Consider the following 23199-nt stretch of genomic DNA (forward strand, 5'->3'; position numbering starts at 1 on the left):
GTATCATTTCATTCAAGACTTGGTAAATGATAGAGTTGTCAATGTTTGCTTCTACAAAACTAAAGATCAAGTTGCAAATATTTTAACAAAGGCTTTGAAAACCAATAGATTCATCATGATGAAGACAAACTTAAGGGGGGCTGTTGGAAATTAATCTTGACCACTAGATCTTGATCATCTATCAACTTTACTTTCTTGGGACTCAAGTTACTTGACTTTCTTGGGACTTAAGTTACCTACTTTCTTGGGACTTAAGTTACTTCCTTAGCTTGGAAGACAATTCTTGACCACTTTGGAATTATGTAATGTTTTTATTTTTCATGTGATAGTGTGTTAGTTATGCTTGGGAAAGCTAATAGTAATTAAGAAAAGTTAATTTCGGATTTGTAAGGTAGGCCAAGTTTTAGTCCATGTATCTTCTTCATATGTAATAGTTTTTAGTGAAATTTGAAGGATTTTGAGTAGTACAACAACTTGGGTTACTTTCTCTGTCTTTTTGGCATCAAGAGAACAAATCATCTCTTGAAAACTCATTTTCTCCCTCCAACCTCGTTGGTTTCATTCCAATATAAGGAAATAAATTCTTTTAAACTTTCCATAGTCACATTCTAGGTAACATAACGCATAGATTCAGCCTTTTGACAGAAAATGAAAGTGTTTTCTAGCTGGAATCAGTCTGAAGTGGTGCAACTGAATGGAGCCTAATCAAACGGCTTTTTTTTATGACGTAGGATGTCCCCACCCCCTTCGGGAGTAGGACTAGTCCCTACGGATACACACAACGACCGACTCACCACGTGTATCAGGTAAGTCGGGGGCGGGATTCGAACACTCGTCAACAGGGAGCAAACCTGTGACTTTATGCCGAAGAGCCTACGCCTTTTTTATGCTACGTTTCTGTTGTCCTCGTAAAATGGGTTTAAATCAAATTTTCTGCCCAATTTTCCCTTTAAAAATGCTCGTAATATTTCTTATATGCCCTTTTTATGTTTGGAAAAAATGGAGTCTTACATTCACTCTCCTGAAAATTAGTTATTTAATAAGTTTAATCGTACAAATTGTCCTTAATTTTTTACTTTTTTAGGCATTTCTTTTGGCCTAATTCCCATGTTGGTCATGAGGAATCGGTTGAGCTTCCCCAGTGCCACCGGGTTGTATCTCTTGTATTTTCATTCTTCTTCTTGAGCTACGAACAAAATATGCAATTACTAAGCAAATAGCCACAAAAAGCAGAGCTCCTCCGACCGACAATCCGACTACCGGTGACCTCTTCTTCTTGGGAAATTTCAAGCCAGGGTTGCCACTTACACTGCAAATCCAAAAGAGGGGAGTTGAAAATATGGATTGAAACCACTCACAACAAAGTATACAAATGTAAATTATAGTGTGATAAACTTGTCTCTCTAGGTTTGTCCTTCTAAAGCCAAGATTAGAGATGTCATTGGTCTAGGTTCTAAACAAGGGTCTTATATATACAGCCTTTCTAGCTTCTAAACGTAGTCAAAAGCTGGTTCGTCTAGCAGCTAGGGGTACAACTCGTGTCAATTTTTGAGAATTCGGGTTGAGCTTTTACCATAAAATTGGGTCTAGTTTGGGTTGATTATAATTCATAAGTATACCTTAAGTAGAACCTAGAGCACTCAAATGTACATTCTGATTCGAAATGTATCGTGACCTGGGCTATAAAGTAGGGTTCGAAAAGCACTCCAAAAGTATCCGACCAATCTGAACGGATCGTGACCAAGACATACATGGATCCAATCCGTACTAGATCACTTGACACCCTTACCTAAACCTGTTAATCTAGTTTCTAAATTGCTAAATTCAGTTGACATAAGGATTGGACCCACTCATTCCTACAATTTTAAAATGTACACCTCTCTCTCTCTCTCTAATATCATTTATCCTTGGCTATTCAGATACAGGATCAGTGTTCTTACTTCAAGGATAGCTTCTGGTTGTTCAACAGAGACTCCGGTATGCTTCCCTCGAATTTGTTGTCAGCTAAGTTCCTGATGAAACACAGAAGAAAAGATAAACAAAGATCAGCCAAATATTCGTTTTCTTTTTCTTTTTTTATACAGTAAAATTTCTTCACTTACAGTTCTTTGAGGTTGGGCAGTTCTCCAAGGAAGTTGGGTATGGTTCCCATAAGGCTGTTGTTGTGCAAATCTCTACAATGACAATGAAACTTCTTATTTCTCTCTCTTTCTATATGTCGAAAGATTTACATGCATAAAATACAGACATATAACCATTGAGATGATGTGATGCCCTGTGTCTTCCAAGTAATCGATGTAAGTAGTTCACTTGATCAGACATCCCGCCTTATGGTTCCCATAAGGCGGGATGTCCCCTCTTGTAGTTTTCTGAGAAATGAAATAATCACCCGATTTTCTTCCTTAGGGCATGCCCGGTTAGTGTAAAGAGGGTAGTTATAAACATAGTAGCCGAAAACTCCTTGAGTGGGCGAGAAACTCGTTTTCTTTAAAACACGTTTCCATTATATTTCTGAAACCTGACAAAAAAATTGAGGTAAAGTTCTTGGTACGTTCTGAAAACATATTGGAAACATATGTGAAACATGTGTGAAACGCATGGCAAACTCTATAAAACGTATGTGAAACATGTGAGAAACATTTGTAAAACTTACGAAAATTGTTTTACAAAAAATTGTTTTACGAAAAGTGACACTAAAAAATTGTGGAATAGATATTAAAAAGGAAAACAATAGCATATATTTTTTTCTCTGTGTTTCTTGTTTTTATTTCATGTTTAACTTCTCGAATTCCTTTTAACACACTAGAGGGGCATGCAAAAGGAAGAAAAGGGGATGAATATATCCCTTCTAATTTTTGACATAATCAATAAAATTTCAAGGGCTTGCATATACAAATTCTGGGTTAAAAATTATACCCATTGAGATGAACTTACATAATTTCAAGGGCTTCCATTTGAGTAATGAAAATGAGGAGATAGCCCGTCAATTCATAACCCGCAAGATAACTGAAAAAGAAAAAAAAGTTCAAAGTTGTGTCTTATTATATTATGTAAAGCTAGCAGTGATATGCATCATGGAAGTAGATATAGTTTTTAAGAATAATGATATTTTCTTTCCTTGTTTTGACAATGGCACTTCTCACTTAACTAAATAGCTAAGGTCTTCTTCATTTAAGATTTATGACAATTATGAATCCAATAATCGGTTTGAGGGGTCACCATCGGTTATCATAATATCAAACGAATTATGATAACAATTCTCAGTATGGTAACAACAGGGCCTAAATTGTTGTTTGTCTGATGGGTTGTTGACTTCTTGTTACCATACTGAGAATTGTAATAACATTCAACAGCTAATTAGAACAGTGAATATAAGGAGAGGAGTGCCATTATTGAAATATGGGCCTTTTTATTAAAATTGGGTATAAAAATATTACAGAGCAGTGACTCTTGGAGGATTATCGTCGTTGCATCTCAACCATTGCCACGGGGCATTTGCTGGTAGGCAAGGATCTCCGGTCCACATTTTATCTAGCCGATCCGACAGGATGGTGATCGAGGCTAGCCCTTGCACTAAGAAAAAAAAAGAAAGACCATTTTCCAAAATAACAAAGTCAATTCAGGCTTAGTTCAACCTCAAAAACATGTTTCTGCAAATACCAATTTACAAATTACGCTCAGTTTCGATGTAAAACGGGTAGAAAACAAATTTTACGCCCATGTAAAATTTGTTTTACACCCATTTTACGTCCAAAGAAATGGATCCTAAGGCATTATTTGGATTGTAGGAATTTTCAAGCAAAGTTTAGAAAGGAAAACTATTTCTAAAATTTCATACTTTTACCCCATGGAAAAAGATAACCTGAACAAACCCTATTCATTTTTTATTTAGAGGCACCTTCAATTTAGGATGATATCCCTCTAAATTAATTAATCATAGTTATACCATTTCTTTAAATTGTGGCAAGAATAAGTTTTTCACATAAAAAGTAAGGAAATTTTTGGATTTTGTACAAGCAATTTCATGGAAAATGAGTTAAAGAAATGCTGTGAAAAAAAAAAATCAATAAAAATTCCCCTGCATCCAAACAGCACCTTATGGCCATAATTTTCCCAAACTAACTACCCAAATTCATGATGACGTTAATCTCGTATGGTGCTTGTCACCTTTAAGCTATAGCCCACCGGTTCAACGGTCTGGATCGTTGGGCATGTGTTTTATTATCTAGGATATTAGGGTTGTAACTTGGGTGGTGTGAGTCAGTTCTTCAGAACCCTACCCTACCTGACAAATTATCTCAGAGCCAATCAGGTTAAGTTTTTTGATGCGGCCGGGTGCATTTCTGCCATAATGATGCAACCTGTTTTTGAGTTTGACTTTTAGACTACTAAATGGCAGAATTTGGAGAGGAGGTAAATTAGGAAGTTGTATGTCTTTTTTGAGATCTTCCCAACTATTATAGGCATTCTTAATTTGGACGTGTGGTTGGACAGTTATTATTTTTTTAGTAGATTGTGTCTTTTAGTTCCTAAGCTAGTTAATATGTTTATGAGTTGCTAGGTTATTTATGAGTATGTGAGTCCCTAAACTAGTTAGTGGGATATCTTGAACATTTTTTTCTCATGTAATCCTCCCTTAAAATTGTAGCAACAATTTGTAAAAAAGAATTTTGTTGAAGAAGAAAAGCTTTTCTAATTACTTGGCTAGAGTTTTACTTCTTGTTCTTCCTTCACAATCCGAAGGATTGAATTCGTCGATCCGAATGGTATCATTTTTTCTGGAAAAAAATCTAAGATTCATAAAACCGACTGTATCCGAGTAGTTTCTCGGGTCGGGTCGGGTTTTTAACGTTTAACTCAAGATATATAGTTACTAATTTCAAATTAAAGGTCATAGAAAGCTGCAAATCTTCACACAGAATCTCTAAATTTCAGTCATGAAGTGCATAAATTTACAAAGGAAACTACTTCATAGTTCATATCACAAAACCTGATCAAGTGAATGAAAACAATTATATAAATATAATGGGAAATAATTTATCATATTATTCAAGAGATATTTAAGAGTGTCATGGTACAACTATAAGAGTTGAGCCAGGTTTTGGGTTTTTTCCCCTTAATCTTACCTGATTTTTCAACCTTAAACTTGCCCCAACTCAAGACCCATGATTTCTAAACTCGATCCAGGTTACTTTCGAGTTGAGTTTATGTGGTTCGGGTAAAACTTAGCCCAAGTTGAAAGCTTAACAGAGATGATTATGAATTGAGTTTATGTTAAAGTATAAAAGATTAAATAACTCCATCTCCAACAGCTTAAGTTTTTAGAGTAATTTTGGTTGTTTCACATCATATCAAAGCAAAGTTCTAGGGTTGAAAATTCCTTGATATTCAAAAAATCCACATGTAATGGCCAACCCAAAAGGGGGCCACATGTTCCATGTGTAGACCAACCCTAAAAAGAGGGGCCACACATAAGGGGGAGTATAAAAGTTTAAATAGTGCCATCTCCAACAGCTTAAGCTTTTTCAGTATAATTCATATAGAGATAGTAAATGACAACTTACAATCTTCTTCTGACGTTTGTTCCACCACAACATCCCTCACATTGAATAGCTCCATGGCACTTATGATGGGAGGCAAATTTGAAAAGTTGGAGGGAATGAGGGTCAGATTGAAAATTCCATCACCTAGACCGTCGATCACATCACAGATCATATAGCGGGGAGAAAGGGTCTGATTGTAATTTCCATTGAAGTAGATATCGAAAGATCTACTCTGGTTAGATTGGAGCTTGAAAGATTCTGCAAAATAGAGGATGACATAATTGCGCAAATCTATCTGGGATGTATTAAAGGCAAGGATGATGGGATCTAACGGACGTCGTGCTTCTATCATGGTACTAATAACTTCGAAAGGAGGTTCATTAATGGCTTTGATTGAAAGGGATTTATAATCTGCACTGATGTTGGTGAAACCGATCGGGGTTGTTGGGTCCCAGATGCGGTGGTGCTCATCGTCTGGGAACCTGCAATTTAAAATCTTTGATAGTTATTTTAATGGAAAACACTTCTAAAATGGGATCCATTTAGAAAATAAAGAGGATAATGAAATTGATTGACATGATTAGGTCAATTTCAAATTGATTTTTGGCCTTTTGTGGTGATTCTTGCCTCCTTCTTTGTCCTTTTGTGGTGATTCTTGCCTCCATTGGATCATCATAACCGTATCTGTCCATTTTTCCGTCCACAAATGGAAGGGTTAAGATGATCCAATGGAGCGGATTTTTGCTAGATACTTTGGATTCCCCAAAAAATGTGGGCCCACCCTTGTTTTCTGCACTCGAGCACAAATAAGCTATTTGCGCAGAAGCAATTTTCTGTAAAAACATATCCTAAAGGAGCAATGATAGATACAAGGGAGCCCTTGCATAAAGAGCCAAAAAAGGGCTCTGGATTGGATCCACGTCATCAAATGTATCTGGTTTTACTTCTTCAGCCAATTTTAAATTGTAACTGAAAATGACATGGATCCTATTCAGAGACCCTTTTGTGGCTCTTTATGCAAGGGCTCCCCTGTATCTATCATTGCTCATCCTCTAAAGTACCCATATAATATATAGTAATAAAGGCTATTGATCTTGACACTACCATGTTTTAATAAGGGAAATGATTTCTGCGCTCCAGTGTTTTGATAAACATGCGCTTCACTTGTTTGTCGTATAGTATTTAAAGGGATGTCAGAGGATACTATGGTTCTCAAAAAGCTCTTAAAACCCTTTAAATACTACACGACAAACAAGTGAGTGCATGTTTATCAAAACATTGGAGCGTTGAAATCATTTCCCTTTTGCATAACCATGTTTTAATGATCAAAGAGACCTCAACTTAAATTTCTATCAGCCCTAATTTATATGATGCCCATCATGCATGCTCGTGCAAGGTGGAGCCGCCCTTGATATTTGATCCAATAGCAGCCCCTTAAAAAGATGAAACACGGGCTGCTGTTGGATCATATATAAAGGGTGGTGCCTCTTGCATGAGCATGCCCGATCGGCACATATAAAATCTCTGATTTTTGGGGGGCGCCCCATTTATGTCTGCTCCCAAAAAATGAAATATTAGTTGACCTGGCAAATGGGTGGGCCGGCCGGGTTTCACCCAAGCCATACAAGTCCGGGTGGTATTTTGTGAACCCAGACCCCACCGATATGGCCCATGTGCACCCGCGTGTCGCCCAGTTTTTTTTTTTAGCTGTCTTTATTCCCACACTATAGGATGATCCAAACCGTCCATGTGATGGACCATAACATAAATAGGTTGTGCCAAAAAAATCATTTCCATAGGATGATCCTAGCCCTCTGATCTATGGAGGAATTGCATATTATTATTTATGGAAACATCTATAGATCGGAGGGCTAGGATCATCCTATGGAAATGATTTTTGGGGCACAACTTATTTACGTTGTGTTCCATCACATGGACGGTTTAGATCATCCTATGATGTGATCCGTATAGTACTTTCTGAAAAATACGGGTCTATAAGGGCTTACACCATATAAAATCTCGATCATTTGAGATTTTATGGGCACTCGTGAACACCTGTTTTACCCTGCCTGGTCCAGCTTTGACTGGTTGGGCTAGGCCTGGTCAAACTTCAACGGGTCACTACACCAGACCTGTAAATTACGGGCGGGCCGGGTGTACCCTCAGGTCCGAGTCACTTTTTGCCAGGTCTAAATATTAGGATCCTCGAATCATTGGGCCCCTGTGTTTCTTTCAGTGCAAAATGGGCCTAAAATAAATTTTGCCCCCATTTTTTCCACATAAAATGGGCCTAAAATTTCTTTTACGTCGATTTTACAAAGAAAGAAACCAAGGTTACTTTGCACTTATGTGTGGATAGAAGATAAAAAACTCTCATAAAACAACTCTTTTAAACCTGACCTCAATGTATTCTTTATTTAATTTACCTTTCCTTTGGAGATTTTACTTACTCAATAATACCTTCTGCTCCCCCAAAATTCCACCGGTAGACCGCGAAGAACGCACGGTTATTCCCCATCCCTTCATAAGTGGAAGGAAAAAGTGGCAACACTTCAAGGGAGGAGATGAAGGGGATATCTCCATCATGTGTTCGAATCATACAGATGCTCATTATGTCTCTAGTCCCTGTGAATATCAATTCATGAAAAATGGGTTCATTGTCGAGTGATGTAAGGACGGTCGTCCACAAATTGCTATCGAATTGAAGGTCAAAGGTAGGGGGCTTCGATAGCCCGTCATAATTGCCGTAGTAAAACCCAGCTCGAACAAGAACCTTGTAAAAATTTGTGTACAATGCGATGGTGTAGCAGTTCTTGTTTTGATCGGGGAAGTAGCGGAGTGAACTCATTTGTTTGTGGCGGATGCTACTGTTTTGACGGAGTTGCGCGTTGTAGCCTGTCCGGATGAAGTCATTATCACCATACCAGTAAGAGGTGGCTTCTTGGTACGTGGATCCGAGCAATCCACAGTCAATTCTCTGTGAACCACAAGTATCTGTAGATCCCGTAACAAAAGAAAAGAACATGTTAAACAATAGAAGTTTCTTTTTTGGGCGATGATATTTTCACCCCGCTTGCAATACGCATACGCTCCTCTTATAACGTGATTTGACATGAAAAGTGGCAACTTTTAACACTTTTTGATGTCAAATCACTTGATAAGGGGGGCGCATGCGTAATGGGAGTGAAAATATCATCTCCCTTTTTTTTTTAAATAGTAAAGAATTGAATTAAAATAGAAAGAAACACCGAAACCCGGCAATCAAAATGATCAAATAGTACTAGGAAATGTGAAACAACCAGTAACTCTAAAAGGTAAGCCGTTGGAGAAGGTGTTATTAAATCTTTTATACTTTAATACTCCCCCTCACGTGTAACTCTCTCTTTTAGTGTTGGCGTACATGTGACACATGTCGCCCCTCTTTTGGGTTTGGCCATTGCATGTGGATTTTTGCTATCAAGGAGGTTTGAAGTCACGACCTTTGGCTCTAATACCATGTGAAACAACCAGTAACTCCAAAAGCTTAAGCTGTTGAAGAAGGTGTTATTAAATCTTTTATACTTTAACAGGAAATACCAAAAACCATACAAAATACAACAGCCAATCAACGAGGGAGGGAGCTAGTGATGCAGGGTATGTTGTTGATGAAGTAAAGTGTAAGGGGACCGAAATAGGAATTTTGAGCTAAAAATCTTGAACTTGCAATGCCTTAAGCAGCCCACTTGAAGGACTTGGTAAATCAGTCCTTGCTTTTTTGGGGACTTTAAATCAAACATCACAAGTGAAGTCATAAACACACAACAACTATAACTATTGCGATAAGGCTGGTCCCTGATGATTTTATTCAATTCAACATAGCTCTTTGTCCACCAACAACCGAAATCGCATCAAACGCTATGAGGTCTGAACTAATGTCCACCAACAACCGAAATCGCATCAAACACTATGAGTTCTGAACTAATGGGTCCTCTTTTGATAGAAATTTCAACAATTTCTCAGTGAAATTTGAGTAATTAACAGCAATACAGTAAATCAAACTTACACAAAACTCGAGATTACTCCATATGAACTACGTGAAGGGAGAAATTCTAACATTAATTACTTGTTTGAAGAACATGTGATGCTGCCAAATCATAAGGATTCTAAAAAACTATTGGAATAAATTTCTGATATTTTATCTTTTTCTTTAAAAAAAGGGCGGCCCAGTGCACGAGGCTGCTGCCATTGCGGAGTCTGGGGATGGCTAGACGTAAGCAGCCTTACCCCGGCTTTGCAAAGAGGCTGTTTCCATGAGGCCAAGCATTTGCTAAGCAAGTATGTTTCAAGAAAACACTAGATTCGGAGTTAGAAGCTGTAGATCTAGAATAAGGAATTCTCAATTCCCGCTTACCCATGAAAAAGAGGGCAATTGGAATTCCAACTCCCAACGAGTTTAACGAAAACACTAAGTCTGGCAACAAAAAAAACTTTTCCATGAAAACTTTTTTCCTTGGAAATGATTTTTCAAAAGTAAATAGGACAAAATTTCAATTGAAAATTAGTTAATACATTAGAACAAAATGGGGCTATGTTTGGCCACCAACACCATGAAAACAGATACTGCAGGGAATATTTATCTGGCCATTTGTGGGATGGGCAGGACTTGAGGATGGGAGTGAGGAGAGCAACTAAAAAACAGGGAAAACTAAAACCAATCCTAAATAGGTATTTTCTTTTTACTAGTTTTTAGCGATTTTAGATTTCATCTCTACTGCCCTCCACTCAATTCTCTCCATCTCATCCCTTCCCGTCCCCTCTAACAGAGTTGGACGTCTCACGACTATTCCATAGAATAATTTTTCATGGTTGCCAAACAAGGCGCATGACTTACCAAACATTAGCCTCCAACTCAAAAAGGAAAAATTAACAAAGTTACGTAGGATCCCCATGGTTAGCAAAACTTTATTTTAAACGCCATTTAAAAAAAAAAAAAAACATGTTTTGTAGGTTCATTGTTTAATACTTCGTCTAAAACTTTTAGGCCTTTTTTTTATGAAAAATATTTAAAACACGTTTTAAAAGTATTAAACACGTTCTTTTGGCCAACTTTTTAATTTTACCCTCACTATATTTTGTAAATGATAAAATTTTGAATGTATTAAACACATTTTTCATGTATTTTAACGTTTTTTACTAGAGCTTTTCTTTAAAAGCAAAACAGGAGTAAACCCACTTTGTTGATGTACCATGTTCGGGTGACTTTGGGATCCCGTAATTGGGTATCCGCAGACAAAACAGCCCTGCAAGAATGAAGAAAAGATGACGAAAATTACCTGGATAAGCAAACACAAGAAACAATAGGAGCAAAGCCAAACGAACACAGCTATTCTCCTCGATCATGCTTAAAGAGACTGGAACGAATTTCCATAAAATGTTGATTCAGAATTCTTATAGTTGGTGTGGAAAACAAGGATATCTTCATATGGGCAGTCGGCAATAAATGGATAAAATACAGGAAAATTGTTTTGCTTGTTTGGCAGAAGCTCAAGGTCATAGTCTTGGTATAATATTTGTAATAATTGGCTTGGCTTTCAACAGCCAAGGTCACAATCACAGAAGAATTGCTTATCTTGCTTGTCCCACCAAACCCTAGAGGCCTAGGTGGGTTTGCCAAAGTTTAAAAAGATTACTAAGAAGGTAGCATTGGAGGCTTACTAAGAAGTAGCGACGGCAAATCTCTCAGCCTGTTTTCTCTTAGCTACCCAGCAGCTCCCATTCACGATCTTGAGATTGAAGCAATTCATATGGGGCTCAATCTTGCAGTGAGGGCGAATTACAAATGCCTATGGATAGAATCTGATTCCCTTCTTGCTGTCAATGTCATCCAAAAAACAGCTCTATGTCCATGGACAAAACTTATATCTCTTGAAAAGATAGACTCGATGCTATCAAACCTGCAAGCGTGGAGCATCTCCCATCTATGGAGAGAAGGGAATAGAGCAGCTGATTATCTATCCAAAAGCAACTATCCTATGAAAGGATTCCCAATCTCTCATTCTGTATTTCCTGATGAATTCCAAAATATTTTGTTAGAGGACTCCTCGGGAGCCATTTATATCCGTTTGTAATTTTTCTTTTTTCTTTTCAATATATCTGGTGGGGGTCTGCCTAACCCCAAATTACCGATCAAAAAAAAAAAAAAAAGTTTAAAAAGATTAAATACATCTCCGTCAACTTAAGCTTTTGCAGTAACTGGTTGTTTCACATGGTATCAGAGCCAAAGGTCCTGAGTTCAAACCTCCTTGATAGCAAAAATCCACATGCAATGGCCAAATGCAAAAGAGGGGCCCACATGTGCCAAGTGTAGGCCAACCCTAAAAAGAGGGGCCACACGTGAGGGGGAGTGTTAAAGTATAAAAAGATTAAATAATGTCATCTCCATCAGCTTAAGCTTTTGGAGTAACTGGTTGTTTCACAGGGTTCTCGTGATCTTGACCTTTGGTTTCTTGTGGCCATTCTTGTCAAAATATTCACAATCGGATGATCCTAATCATCCAATTTGTTGGTAGCTCCACCTGGAAGCGAAGATCCCACATTGGAAAAGTGAATGGATTTGGATGGGCTTGTAAGGAACTGGGCACCCTGCCTTAACGGCTAGCTTTTAAGGGTGAGTTCTACTTGGGTCCTCACATGTGGTATGAGAGCTGGCGTGTGATAATTCCTGTGTGCCCTTGAGGATAGAAAAAAAATCCCTCGGGAAAGATCTCGGTAGCCCCAATGTACCCTCAAGAACAGAGAAAATCAATTGGGGAAGATCTAGTAGTTCCCACGTTGCTCCCGTGTGGAAGGGTGAGATTGAACACGTTGCTTCTACCTCGAGTGATGTAGCACAAAAACCTGAAGGTTCCTCATTGTCATGCAACAGAGGCAAAATATATAATATTAAGAAGACTTTGATCATGGGGATGTGATTTACTTCGTTCCATGGAAGTCGAGTTCTCAGAGCGAAAAATGGAAAATACTCGAAAGTTCTCAAAGAGTTCAAATGCCCAAAGTCATTTTTCATTCAATAATTCTAAGGAAGTCCATTACAATTGATAACTTCTATTTATAAGAAAAAGAAATCATAAAAGCTAACTTCAGACCTAAGCAACTAATCTAAGTGGTACATTTAAAGCAACATAAATAAACCTATAAGTTTGACTAAAATAACTGTAAAATAGAAATCACATAATACATATGTACTATGTCCATAAATTGGCCATAACTCCCTCAAATCACATTGAAATTATGTCATCTTGTGCTCGTTAGATAGTTTATTGAAAACATTTCTAATCATACTAAAATCAAGCCAAACGAACAAGATTTTTATAGCAATGACCACACATTGAAAAAGTGAATGGACGTGGTTGGGCTTATAAGTAATTGGGCACCATCCCCTAATCGTATGTGTTACTGATCTAGGTGATCAATCTTTGTAATGTAAGAAACTCCAACACCCTTTTTTCCATAATTAAGGCAATCGCTCTCTTAAGTAGTGTTCTACTCTTTCCATCTCTCACCTGAAATCTTTCCACTCTCTTATGAAATGTCTCATCAAATCTACAATCAATCTCTTAAAATAAAACAATTTCAAACAGTACGTTTTCTCTCTCTTTTTGCGAGATCTCAACTCTCTTTCTTTACAAAATACTCTCAATTTTCTCTCTTTTTACAAGATCTCATCTCTCTTCTTTACAAAATACTCTCTTATCATACTCACAAAAGAAAGGATTACAAAAATAAAATAGCTTTCCTTGGAGGAATCTTGAAATGATCATTGATCAAAGGGCTTTTCTATGCTCTGTTTCTTTCCATGTAAAATGGCTTTAAATCAAATCTTATGCCCATTTTTCCACTTAAAAATGGTCATAATATTTCTTATATGCCAATTTATATAAAAAAATGGAGTCTTACATCTGCAATCCTTCTGAATATTAGTTATTCAATTAGTATAATTGTACTCCTCAAACAATTTTCCAACCCATTGCACATAACAAGGTTCTACTAATCTTTAATGACTACTTAATCTGAACAAATTTCCCCACATTTCATTCTTTCGGCATTTCTTTTGGCTAATTCCCAGTCTGCCGACCATTCCTTTGCAGGATCGGCTCATCCTGGTTGCCGAGTCCATGAGGAATCGGTTGACCCTCCCCCGTGCCACCGAGTTCTACCTCTCCCCCTTGTATTTTAATTCTCCTTCTTGAGCTACGAACAAAAGTTGCCAGTAGGAAGCAAATAACCACAAAAAGCAGAGCTCCTCCAACCCACAATCCGACTACTTTTGAAGTTTTCTTCTTCGGAAATTTCAAGCCAGGGTTGCCACTTACACTGCAAATCCAAGAGAAAGGAGCAGAAAATATGGATTGAAATCACACACAACAAAGTATAGAAATGAGAGTTGTTGTTCGGTAAACTTGTCTCTCTAGGTGTTAAAGCATTAATGATTAAATAACAACTTCTCCAACAGCTTAAGCTTTTGGAGTTATTGGTAGTTTCACATGGTATCAGAGCCAAAGGTCTTGAGTTCAAACCTCCTTGATAGCAAAAATCCACATGCAATTGTCAAACCTAAAAGAAGGGCCACATGTGTCATGTGTAGGCCAGCCCTAAAAAGAGGTGCTGCTTTTTTTTTTTTTGCGAAGGCGCCCTTCAGTCTATCATTCCTCACTTCTCTAACAACTTAAGCTTTTGGACTAATTGGTAGTTTGACATTTGTCCTTCTAAAGCAAAGATGAGAGATGTCGGGTAGTCTAGGATCTAAGGGATGCAACTCGGGTCAAGTTTTGAGAATTCGGGTTGAGCTTTTACCTTAGGCCCTGTTCGTTTATGGCAACAGATTGTGAGTCCAAAACCAACTGTTTGTTGAATTTTGAATCCAGGAATTGGTTTTGGACTCACAATCGGTTGGCATAATCTTAAACTAACAGAGCCTTCAAATTGGGTCGGGTTTGGGTTGATTACAATTTATTTTATAGCAAAAGCTGAACCTGACCTGGTCCCAACCCAAATTGCAATCCTACCGTCCAATTAAGGCCTCAATGTAGGGGCGCCCATGGACCCAGATGGTCCAATAGATCCAAACGATCTGAACGTTAATGGACATGATTAGGTACACCAGTGAGTTGGATTTTTAATATATGAAAAATATAAAATGATAATATGCAGGGCATTTTTGTACCTTGCATGTTATTATTTATTTATTTATACGCACGGCACGTCATTTACTTATATCACCAAGGTACAAAAATGCCCTGCATGTTATCATTAATTTATATTTTTCATGGAATTTGCTAAGGTCCATCGCAAAAGGCTTTTCGCGGCTTGTCTGTCTCACATCACACCAGCCACCTCGAAAAGCCTTTTGCGATGGACGCTAGCAATTCCCATTTTTCACATATTAAAAATCCTACCCAAAATGACAAATTGCTTTTTGTTCTGATCCTCTCAAGTTTCTTCTAGGTTCCCTCCCCTACCCCTAAGCCCTACGTGTGGACATGGTTCCGGTTCAACCCGAAGAACCGAACCGAACTGGCCTATTTGGTTCGGTTCGGTTCTCGGATTTGGTGGTTAGGTTCTGGTTTTGGGTTCCTGGAACCGTGAGAATGCGGTTCGGTCCTGGGTTTGGGATCCTGGAACCGAGAACCGAGAACCGAGTAGGATCATATCCCCCCCTAATCGGATAAAATCACCCCTTCAATACGGTTTCCGTGAGAAAAAAATGCTTTAGACTTTACACTTACTGCTTGAGGATAAATTCACCTCCCTCTAACGTTTTGCTTTGCCTTTTAAAGTTTTAATCGTAAGTTATTAAAAACAAATAAAATCTCAATCGTTATGTGGAAAAAAATTATAAAATAAAGGTTGGGTAAACCCAGAACCGAACCGAACCAAACCGATCAAGTTCGGTTCTGGTTCGGTTCGGTTCCAAAGATATATGGTTCGGTTCTAGTTCCCAATTCTGAGAACCGATTGCATATGGTTCGGTTCTGGGTATACCCCGGAACGAACTGAACCGAACCATGTCCACCCCTTCGAAGCCCTAACTGGGTATAGCCCAAGTAGTACCTAGGGCACTCCAATGGACAATCCGATTCAACCATGACCCAGACTGTAAAATAGGATCCGAAAGCACACAAAAAGGATCCTACCAACCGAACGGATCGTGACCAAGACTTAGATAAGTCCAATCCGAACTGGATCCCTTGACACCCTTACCCTAAATGCAGTCCATCTAGTTTCTAAATATCTGCCCCACAACCAATTTTACTCTCTCTCTCTCTCTCTCTCTCTCTCTCTCTCTCTCTGGCACAAGATCATTTCTCTTTTAATTTTTTTAGATACAGGGTTAGTGTTCATACTTTAAGGATAGCTTCTTATTGTTCAAAAGAGAGTCCGGTATGCTTCCCTCGAATTTGTTGTCAGCTAAGTTCCTGATGAAACACAGAAGAAAAGATGAACAAAGATGAGCAAAATATCTGAATTTTCTATTTATTTTTCTTTGTTTTGTTAAGAGAAAAATTTCTTCACTCACAGTTCTTTCAGGTTGGGCAGTTCTCCAAGGAATTCGGGTATGGGCCCCTCAAGGCTGTTGTTGTGCAAATCTCTACAATGAGAATAAAACTTCAATTCATATTTCTATCTCTTTCCATATATACATCATGAGATCTACATGAATAAAATACATACATATAACCATTTAAATGATGTAAAAGTGAAGTATGTTTTCAATGGTGACGAGACCAAGGAGACAAGTTGAAGAAAAAGAAAAGAAGGATAGAGTACAATAAAAAAAGGGAAGAATGGAAGGTGATTGACGTTCATCAAGGGGGAAATTGATGTGGCGAATATCACCCCCTGTCTTTGATATCTCACACTCTAATATTTGTGTGGCCCCTCTTTTCGAGAAATTGGTTGTTTGACATGATATCAGTGCATAAGATCCTGGGTTCAAAACTCTTTGTTACGAACCGGAATCGGTATGCAAAAGATTTGATCTTCTTAGAGGGAAGGATCAATCATTCTTTGTGGAAAAAGACACAATTTCTAAGATGATATCTTCATTCAATGTTTTCCATTAACAGTAGCATATACTTATATAACGCACTTAAAGATAAACATATAAAGATCAATAAAGATCTTATGATAAGAATAGAAATAGCTAAATAAAGATTACCCTAATCTAAATTAGTATCATAATCTATCCTAAGTTCTAACTACTAAATATATCAAATCTGGTAAGATTAATTTATTCCACCATAAGTGGGTCCAAATTTAGGCACGTAAAACTCTTTGATATAAAAAATCCAAATGTAATGGCCAACCCAAAAAGAGGGACCACATGTGCCACATTGAGGTCAACCCTTAGAAATAGGGGCCACACATGAGGGGGAGTTTTTAAGTATAAAAAATATTAAGTAACACAATCTCCAACAACTTATGCTAGCTTTTGGAGAAATTATTTGTTTCACGTCTGAAACGCTACTAATGTGTTTCCTAAGATGTTTCTTGTATGATTTTCTATCGTTTTCCAGTTACTCATTTTTCTCTGTATTTTTTACTCGTGTTTCTCTTCCCCATTGAATTTGTTTTAACACACTAGAAGAAGACTGACAAAAGGAAGTAAAGGGGGTGAATATATCATTTCCAACTTTTTTCCTAATCAACAAAATTTCAAGGGCTTGCATACATAAATTCTGGGTTAAAAAAAAATGTACCCATTTAGATGAACTTACATAATTTCAAGAGCTTGCATTTGACTGAAAGTGGGGAAAGAGCCCGTCAATTCATTACCCGCAAGATAACTGAAAAGGAGAAAAAGTTCAAAGTTGTGTATTATGATATCATGTGAAGCTAGCTCAGTGATATGCATCATGGACGTAGATACAGTTTTTTAAGAATAATGATATTTTCTTTCCTTGTTTTGAAAATGGCACTCCTCACTTCACTAAATAGCTAAATGGGCTGTTTGTTACCGTATTTAGAATTTTAATAGCATTCAAATGCTGATTAATTCTTAATTAGAGCAGTGAGTATAAGGAGAGGAGTGCCATTATTGAAATATGAGCCTTTTTATTAAAATTGGTATCGAAATATTACAGAGCAGTGACTCTTGGTGGATTATTGTCGTTGCAACTCAACCATTCCCACGGGGCATTTGCCGGCAGGCATGGATCTCCGGTCCATTTCCGTAGCTGTAGCCGATACGAACGTATGGTGATCCATTCTAGCCCTTGCACTGAGAAGGAAAAAAAGAAGAAGCAATAGGACAGACCATTTTCCCAGAAACATAGTCAATTTAGGAGTAATTATGTGGCAATAACCCTCTGCTACAAATCCGATTACCGGTAACTACTCAAAGCAAACAAAGACAAATGTCCGACAGTAACTCATGAATTAGCATGAATGAGTGTATACAAAAAATCAAGTATGTCGTGAAATAAAGAAAGGCAAGAAGAAATCAAGACACACGAGATTTTGAATAAGCAATTGCCATAATTTACCCCACTACCCAAATACATGACATTGATCTAAAATGGGGCATGTCACCTTTAGTCTTTGGCCCACCAGCTCCATGAACGGAATGGATTGTTGGGAATGTGTGTGTGTGTTTATCATACATATTAGGATTGTTGGGAATTAGGGTTGCAACGCAGGCCGAGTAGGTCAGTTTTTTCCAGAATGCTACCCTACCCGAGAAATTACCTTAGGTCTCGTCAAATAAAAGGTTGTATATATGGGAAAATCCGAGGTTCATAAACCTGATCCTATGACCCTATCCGAGGTAAATTCTCAGGTGCGCTCAATCATGTCTGGTTTCTAATATTTAGCTCAAGTTATTGACTAATTTCAATGTTTGTAGAAAACTACAAATCTTCACACTAAAAATCTCTAAATTTAAGTCATCAAGTACATAACGAAGGAGGGAAATTATCACATCACAAACCTGATCATGTAATAAAACAATTATATGAAGGGATTTGCTACGGACCATCACTGAAGGCATTTCATGGACCAGCTGTTGCATGAGAGAGCAGTGAATGAGACAAAATCTGAGCCTATGTGGCTGCTCTCTCATGCCACAGCCGGTCCGCGAAATGCCTTGTGTATGCCTTGTGTACGTGATGATCCCTAGCAAATCCCTTTTATCAATATACTAAAAAATAAAGTCATGTTATTTATGAGATATGTAAGAATGTCATAGTAGACATACTAGAGTCGAGTCTGGTTTTGGGTTTCGGGTTTTTTTTCTTCTTTAAACCCCACCCGGGCCAAGATTGGGTTGGATTTTTCAACCTTAAACCTGAACCAACTCAAGGCCCATGATTTCTAAACCCGACCAAGTTTATTTTTGAATGAGTAAATGCTGGTCGGATAAAATCTGACCCATGTTGCAACCTATAAATAGATGATTATGAATTCAGTGTATAGTTTATATATATAGAGATCAATGTGTATAATGGAAGACAACTTACAATCTTCTTCTGAAGTTCGCTCCACCGAAATGTCGTTCCTCACAGTGAATAGCTCCATGGCACTTATGATGGGAGGCAAATTTGAAAAATTGGAGGGAATGAGGGTCAGATTGAAAATCCCATCAACTCGACCATCGATCGCATCACAGATCTCATAGTGAGGAGAAAGGGTTTGATTGTAATTTCCATTGAAGTAGACATCGAATGATCTATTCTGGTTTGATTGGAGCTTGAAAGCTTCTGCAAAATATAGGATGGCGTACTTGGGCAAATTGACCTGGGGTGTATCAAAGGTAAGGATGATGGGATCTAATGGTTGGCGCGCTTCTATCATGGTACTCACAACGGCGAAAGGAGGATAATCTTCTTTGTAGTTGTTTAAAAGGGATTTATAATCAGCAGTGATGTTGGTATATCCGATCGGGGTTGTTGGGTCCCAGATGCGGTAAAACTCATCGTCTGGGAACCTGTAAATTACTATTTTCTATGTTTCATTTCATTTTGAAAATATGATTGTGCATATATAACAACAGCTAACAAGGACCCAAAAGGAAAGATAAATATTGAAAAAATTATTAATTAAAGATAGTTTTTTTTTCTGTGATCTCAGCTACACCCTGACCTCTCAAGATTTTACTTACTCTTTAGTTCCTTCTGCTCCTCCAAAATTCCACCTGTACTCTGTGAAAAACACATGGTTACTCTCCATTCCTACATACATGTGAGGAAAAACTGTCAACGCTTCGAGAGAGGAGATGAAAGGGATTTCTCCATCGCGTGTTCGAGCCACACAGATACTGATATTATTTCTCGTCGGTGTTAATATTAATTCATGAAAAATAGGTTCGTTGTCGAGCGATGTAACGACGGTCACCCACAAATTGCTATCGAATTGAAGGTCGAAGGTGGGGGGTTTCGATAGCCCATCATAATTCCCATAATAAAACCCGGCTCGAACAAGAACCTTGTAATTTTCGAACACCGGCACTGTATAGCAGTTCTTGTTTTGATCGGGGAAGAAGCGGAGTGAGTTCATATGCTTGCTGCGGAAGCTAGTGTTATTAAGGACTTGCCTGTTGTAGCCAGCACTAGTGAAGGGATAATCGTCCCACCAGTAATCATTTGTACCGTGATAACCCATTGCTCCACAGTCAATTCTCACAGAAGAGCAAGCATCTACAACTCACAACAAAGGGATATAACAAATTAACCTTCTAAACAGTAAATAGTAGGAATGACCAACCCAAATGAGGGGCCACATGTCCCCGTGTAGGCCAATCACAAAAAGAGGGGCCACATGAAGGGACGGAGCCAGGAATTTACACTTTGGGGGGGCATATCACTTGGAATTTCTACACATATCAGTACTAATAAAAGGGATTTTGTAGTCATTGCATGGCCCCCCATGCTATATGTGCCTCCGCCCTTGGCCGGCCACACGTGAGAGGGAGTGTTGAAGTATAAAAGATTAAATAACACCATCTCCAATAGCCTAAGCTTTGAAAAATGATATTTTCCCACCCCTAAACGGATAAAAACATTTCCCTAAGCTTTTGGTGTAATTGGTTGTTTCACATGCTTGGGAGTTATGGCCTCACGGCTTGGATTCAAACCCCACCAACTCCTTGTCATTAAAAATCCATCTGTAAGCCAACCTAAAAACGAGGGGCCACACGTGAGGGCAGTGTTGAAGTGATTAAACAATAGTATCACTAACGGCTTAAGCTTTTGGTGCAGTTGATTGTTTCACATGGCATCATAGATGGGTTCAAACCTCCTTGGTAATAAACTAAGTGCAATTTTTTCCCTTAGTTTTCTGTCTTTTCTTTCTCTCACTCCGTCCCTCTCAGACCTCTCCCTCTTCGTTTCTCACCATTGGGTAAAAAATATTTCATGGAAAAAAAAATCATTGTTGCCAAACATCAAAATGAGGCTATGTTTGGCCACGCAGAAAACAGACATTCCATGGAATATTTACCATTTGTGAGATGGGCGGGACTTAAGGATGGGAGTGAGCAGAGCATGAAAAACTCCTAGGGAAAAATTAAAACCAATTCTAAAAAGGTATTTTCTTTTTTAATAGTTTTTAGGGATTTTAGATGTTGTCTCTACTGCCGTCCACTCAATTCTCTCTATCTCCTCCCTTCCCCATCCCTCTAACACAGTTGGACGTCCCACGACTATTCCATGGAATAATTTTTCATGGTTACCAAACATTTTTTTACTTTGGGTTAGTTGGGTTTAGCGGGGACCCTTACCGATTTATTAGATGAAGAGAAAGATGATAAAATAAAAGCACAAAACCAACCCTAGGTCAGAACATGCGAGAGAGGGAGAACCAAGGCTCGGCAGATATGAGCGACAAACACTATGCCTAAGAGATGGTTGCCAAACATGGCGCATGACTGTCCAAAAATTAGCCTCTGAGTCAAACAGGAAAAACAAAGTTACATTGGATCCCCTGTCACGCCTCGACCCCACTGTGTAGATATTGTCTGGTTTTGGGTCATCTACCCTCTCCGGTTTTGTTTTCCAACAGCACTAACCTTGCCTGACCCACTCCGCGGGGCTTGCCCCTTGGAGATGCTGAAAACGCATCTACATAGAGAGAGGAGAAATCCACATATATAGCCCAGTAACTTTTCCTCTCTTTTCGATGTGGGATCTTTCAATCCACCCCCCTTAGGGCCCAGCGTCCTCGCTGGCACAAAGTACTATGGGAGGTCCCGCTTTGATACAATAATCAAGGTTTTAAATTTCGGCTGAAATCTGAAATTTCGGACTAAAATTTCGAATTTCAGTGACTACCGAAATCGAAATGCTCCGAAACCGAAATTGCCGAAATTTACCAAATTCAGTTGAAATTTCAGAAATTTAGGAAATTTATGCAAAATTCATGATAAAATATTAATCTTTTATTCCTTTACAAAATTTCAGCCGAAATTACAGAAATTTCGGCCCAAGAAAATGACATTTCGAGTGCGTTGACTATGGAATTTCGACCAAAATTTCGAGATTTCGGCTAAAATTTTGGTTTTGGTGAGGACCGAAACTACCCACAAAACCGAAATTTAAAACCTTGTCCATAATGTCACACCCCGACCCTATTGTATAGATATTGTCCGGTTCTGGGTCATCTACCCTCCCTAGTTTTGTTTTCCAGCAGCACTAACCGTACCCGACCCACTCTGCTGGGCCCGCCCCTTAGAGATGCTGGAAACGCATCTTAACAGAGAGTGGAAAAATCCACATACATAGTCAAGTAACTTTTCCTCCCTTTCCAATGTGGGATCAGTCATCCCCCATAGTTACCAAAACTTTATTTTATACGCTATTTAAAAATAGAAAAATGTGTTTTGTTGGTTCACCGTTCAATACTGTCTAAAACTTTTACACCAATTTTTAGGAAAAATGTTTAAAACGCCTTTTAAAGGTATTAAACACGTTCTTTTGGCCATGTTTTCAATTTTACACTCACTATATTTTGTAAATGATAAAATTTTAAACGTATTAAACACAGTTTTCATGTATTTTAATGTTTTTTTATTAAATCTTTTTCTTTAAAAAACAGTACTGGAGTAAACCCATTTTGTTGATGTACCATGTTCTGGTAACTTATAGGGATCCCCATAATTGGGTATCCTCGGACAAAACAGCCCTGGCAAAATGAAGATAAGATGATCAAAATTACCTGGATAAGCGAACAACACAAGAAACAATACGAGCAAGGACATCTTCAAACGAACACAGCTATACTCCTTGATCATGCTTACAGAGACTTCAACGAATTTCCATGAAATGTTGATGAAGAATTTTTCTTCTAGTTGGTGTGGAAAGCATGGAAATCTTCAAATGGTTAGTCGGCGATAAATGGATAAAAAAGGGAAAATCGTTTTGCTTGTTTGGCGGAAGGCTCCCAAGGTCATAATCTTAGTATAATTTTTGTAATAATTGTCTTGGCTTTCATCAGCCAAGGTCACAATCACAGAAGAAGAGCTTATCTTGCTTGTCCCACAAAACCCTAGTGGTGGGTTCTCGTGATCTTGACCATTGATGTTGTGGGGCCATACTTATCATAATTTTCACAATTGAATGATATCTGATGGTCCCCAGATATGCTGTTCAAAAAATGTTAACTATCCACAAACAAACAATATATA

At 38.1% G+C, this 23199-nt stretch overlaps 2 protein-coding genes across 2 annotated transcripts; both read right to left on the reverse strand.

Annotated features, from left to right (window-relative positions):
- Positions 1-986: 986 nt before the first annotated feature.
- On the reverse strand, positions 987-10979 carry LOC143878695 (putative leucine-rich repeat receptor-like serine/threonine-protein kinase At2g19230). The gene is made up of 8 exons (XM_077380948.1): positions 10856-10979; positions 7994-8537; positions 5565-6025; positions 3438-3573; positions 2935-3006; positions 2103-2174; positions 1941-2012; positions 987-1309 (listed from the first exon to the last, which is right to left on the reverse strand). The coding sequence occupies exons 1-8, from the start codon at positions 10920-10922 to the stop codon at positions 1099-1101; spliced, it is 1635 nt and encodes a 544-aa protein (XP_077237063.1). The 5' UTR covers positions 10923-10979; the 3' UTR covers positions 987-1098.
- A 2464-nt stretch (positions 10980-13443) lies between these two features.
- LOC143878696 (putative LRR receptor-like serine/threonine-protein kinase At1g51820) lies at positions 13444-22945 on the reverse strand. Its single transcript, XM_077380949.1, has 8 exons — positions 22731-22945; positions 19681-20215; positions 19040-19506; positions 17664-17802; positions 17300-17368; positions 16099-16170; positions 15926-15997; positions 13444-13895 (listed from the first exon to the last, which is right to left on the reverse strand). The coding sequence occupies exons 1-8, from the start codon at positions 22804-22806 to the stop codon at positions 13637-13639; spliced, it is 1689 nt and encodes a 562-aa protein (XP_077237064.1). The 5' UTR covers positions 22807-22945; the 3' UTR covers positions 13444-13636.
- Between the last annotated feature and the right edge of the window lie 254 nt (positions 22946-23199).

This window comes from Tasmannia lanceolata, unplaced genomic scaffold, assembly GCF_043159265.1.
Source record: "Tasmannia lanceolata isolate RefF3 unplaced genomic scaffold, GAP_Taslan_0.1 ptg000006l, whole genome shotgun sequence".
Lineage (NCBI taxonomy): Eukaryota > Viridiplantae > Streptophyta > Magnoliopsida > Canellales > Winteraceae > Tasmannia > Tasmannia lanceolata.

Bases quoted from the DNA above. Each gene is read 5' to 3' on its own strand.
- LOC143878695 (XM_077380948.1), bottom strand. From the start codon at position 10,922: ATGATCGAGGAGAATAGCTGTGTTCGTTTGGCTTTGCTCCTATTGTTT. The intron at 6,026-7,993 runs GTAAGTAAAATC...TTTAAATTGCAG, and splicing joins GGAGCAGAAGGTATTATTGA to GTTCCCAGACGATGAGCACC. The intron at 3,007-3,437 runs GTAATATTTTTA...TTTCTTTTTCAG, and splicing joins CCTCCAAGAGTCACTGCTCT to TTATCTTGCGGGTTATGAAT.
- LOC143878696 (XM_077380949.1), bottom strand. From the start codon at position 22,806: ATGATCAAGGAGTATAGCTGTGTTCGTTTGAAGATGTCCTTGCTCGTA. The intron at 16,171-17,299 runs GTAAGTTCATCT...TTCTCATTGTAG, and splicing joins ATGCAAGCTCTTGAAATTAT to AGATTTGCACAACAACAGCC. The intron at 15,998-16,098 runs GTGAGTGAAGAA...GTGTTTCATCAG, and splicing joins CTGCCCAACCTGAAAGAACT to GAACTTAGCTGACAACAAAT.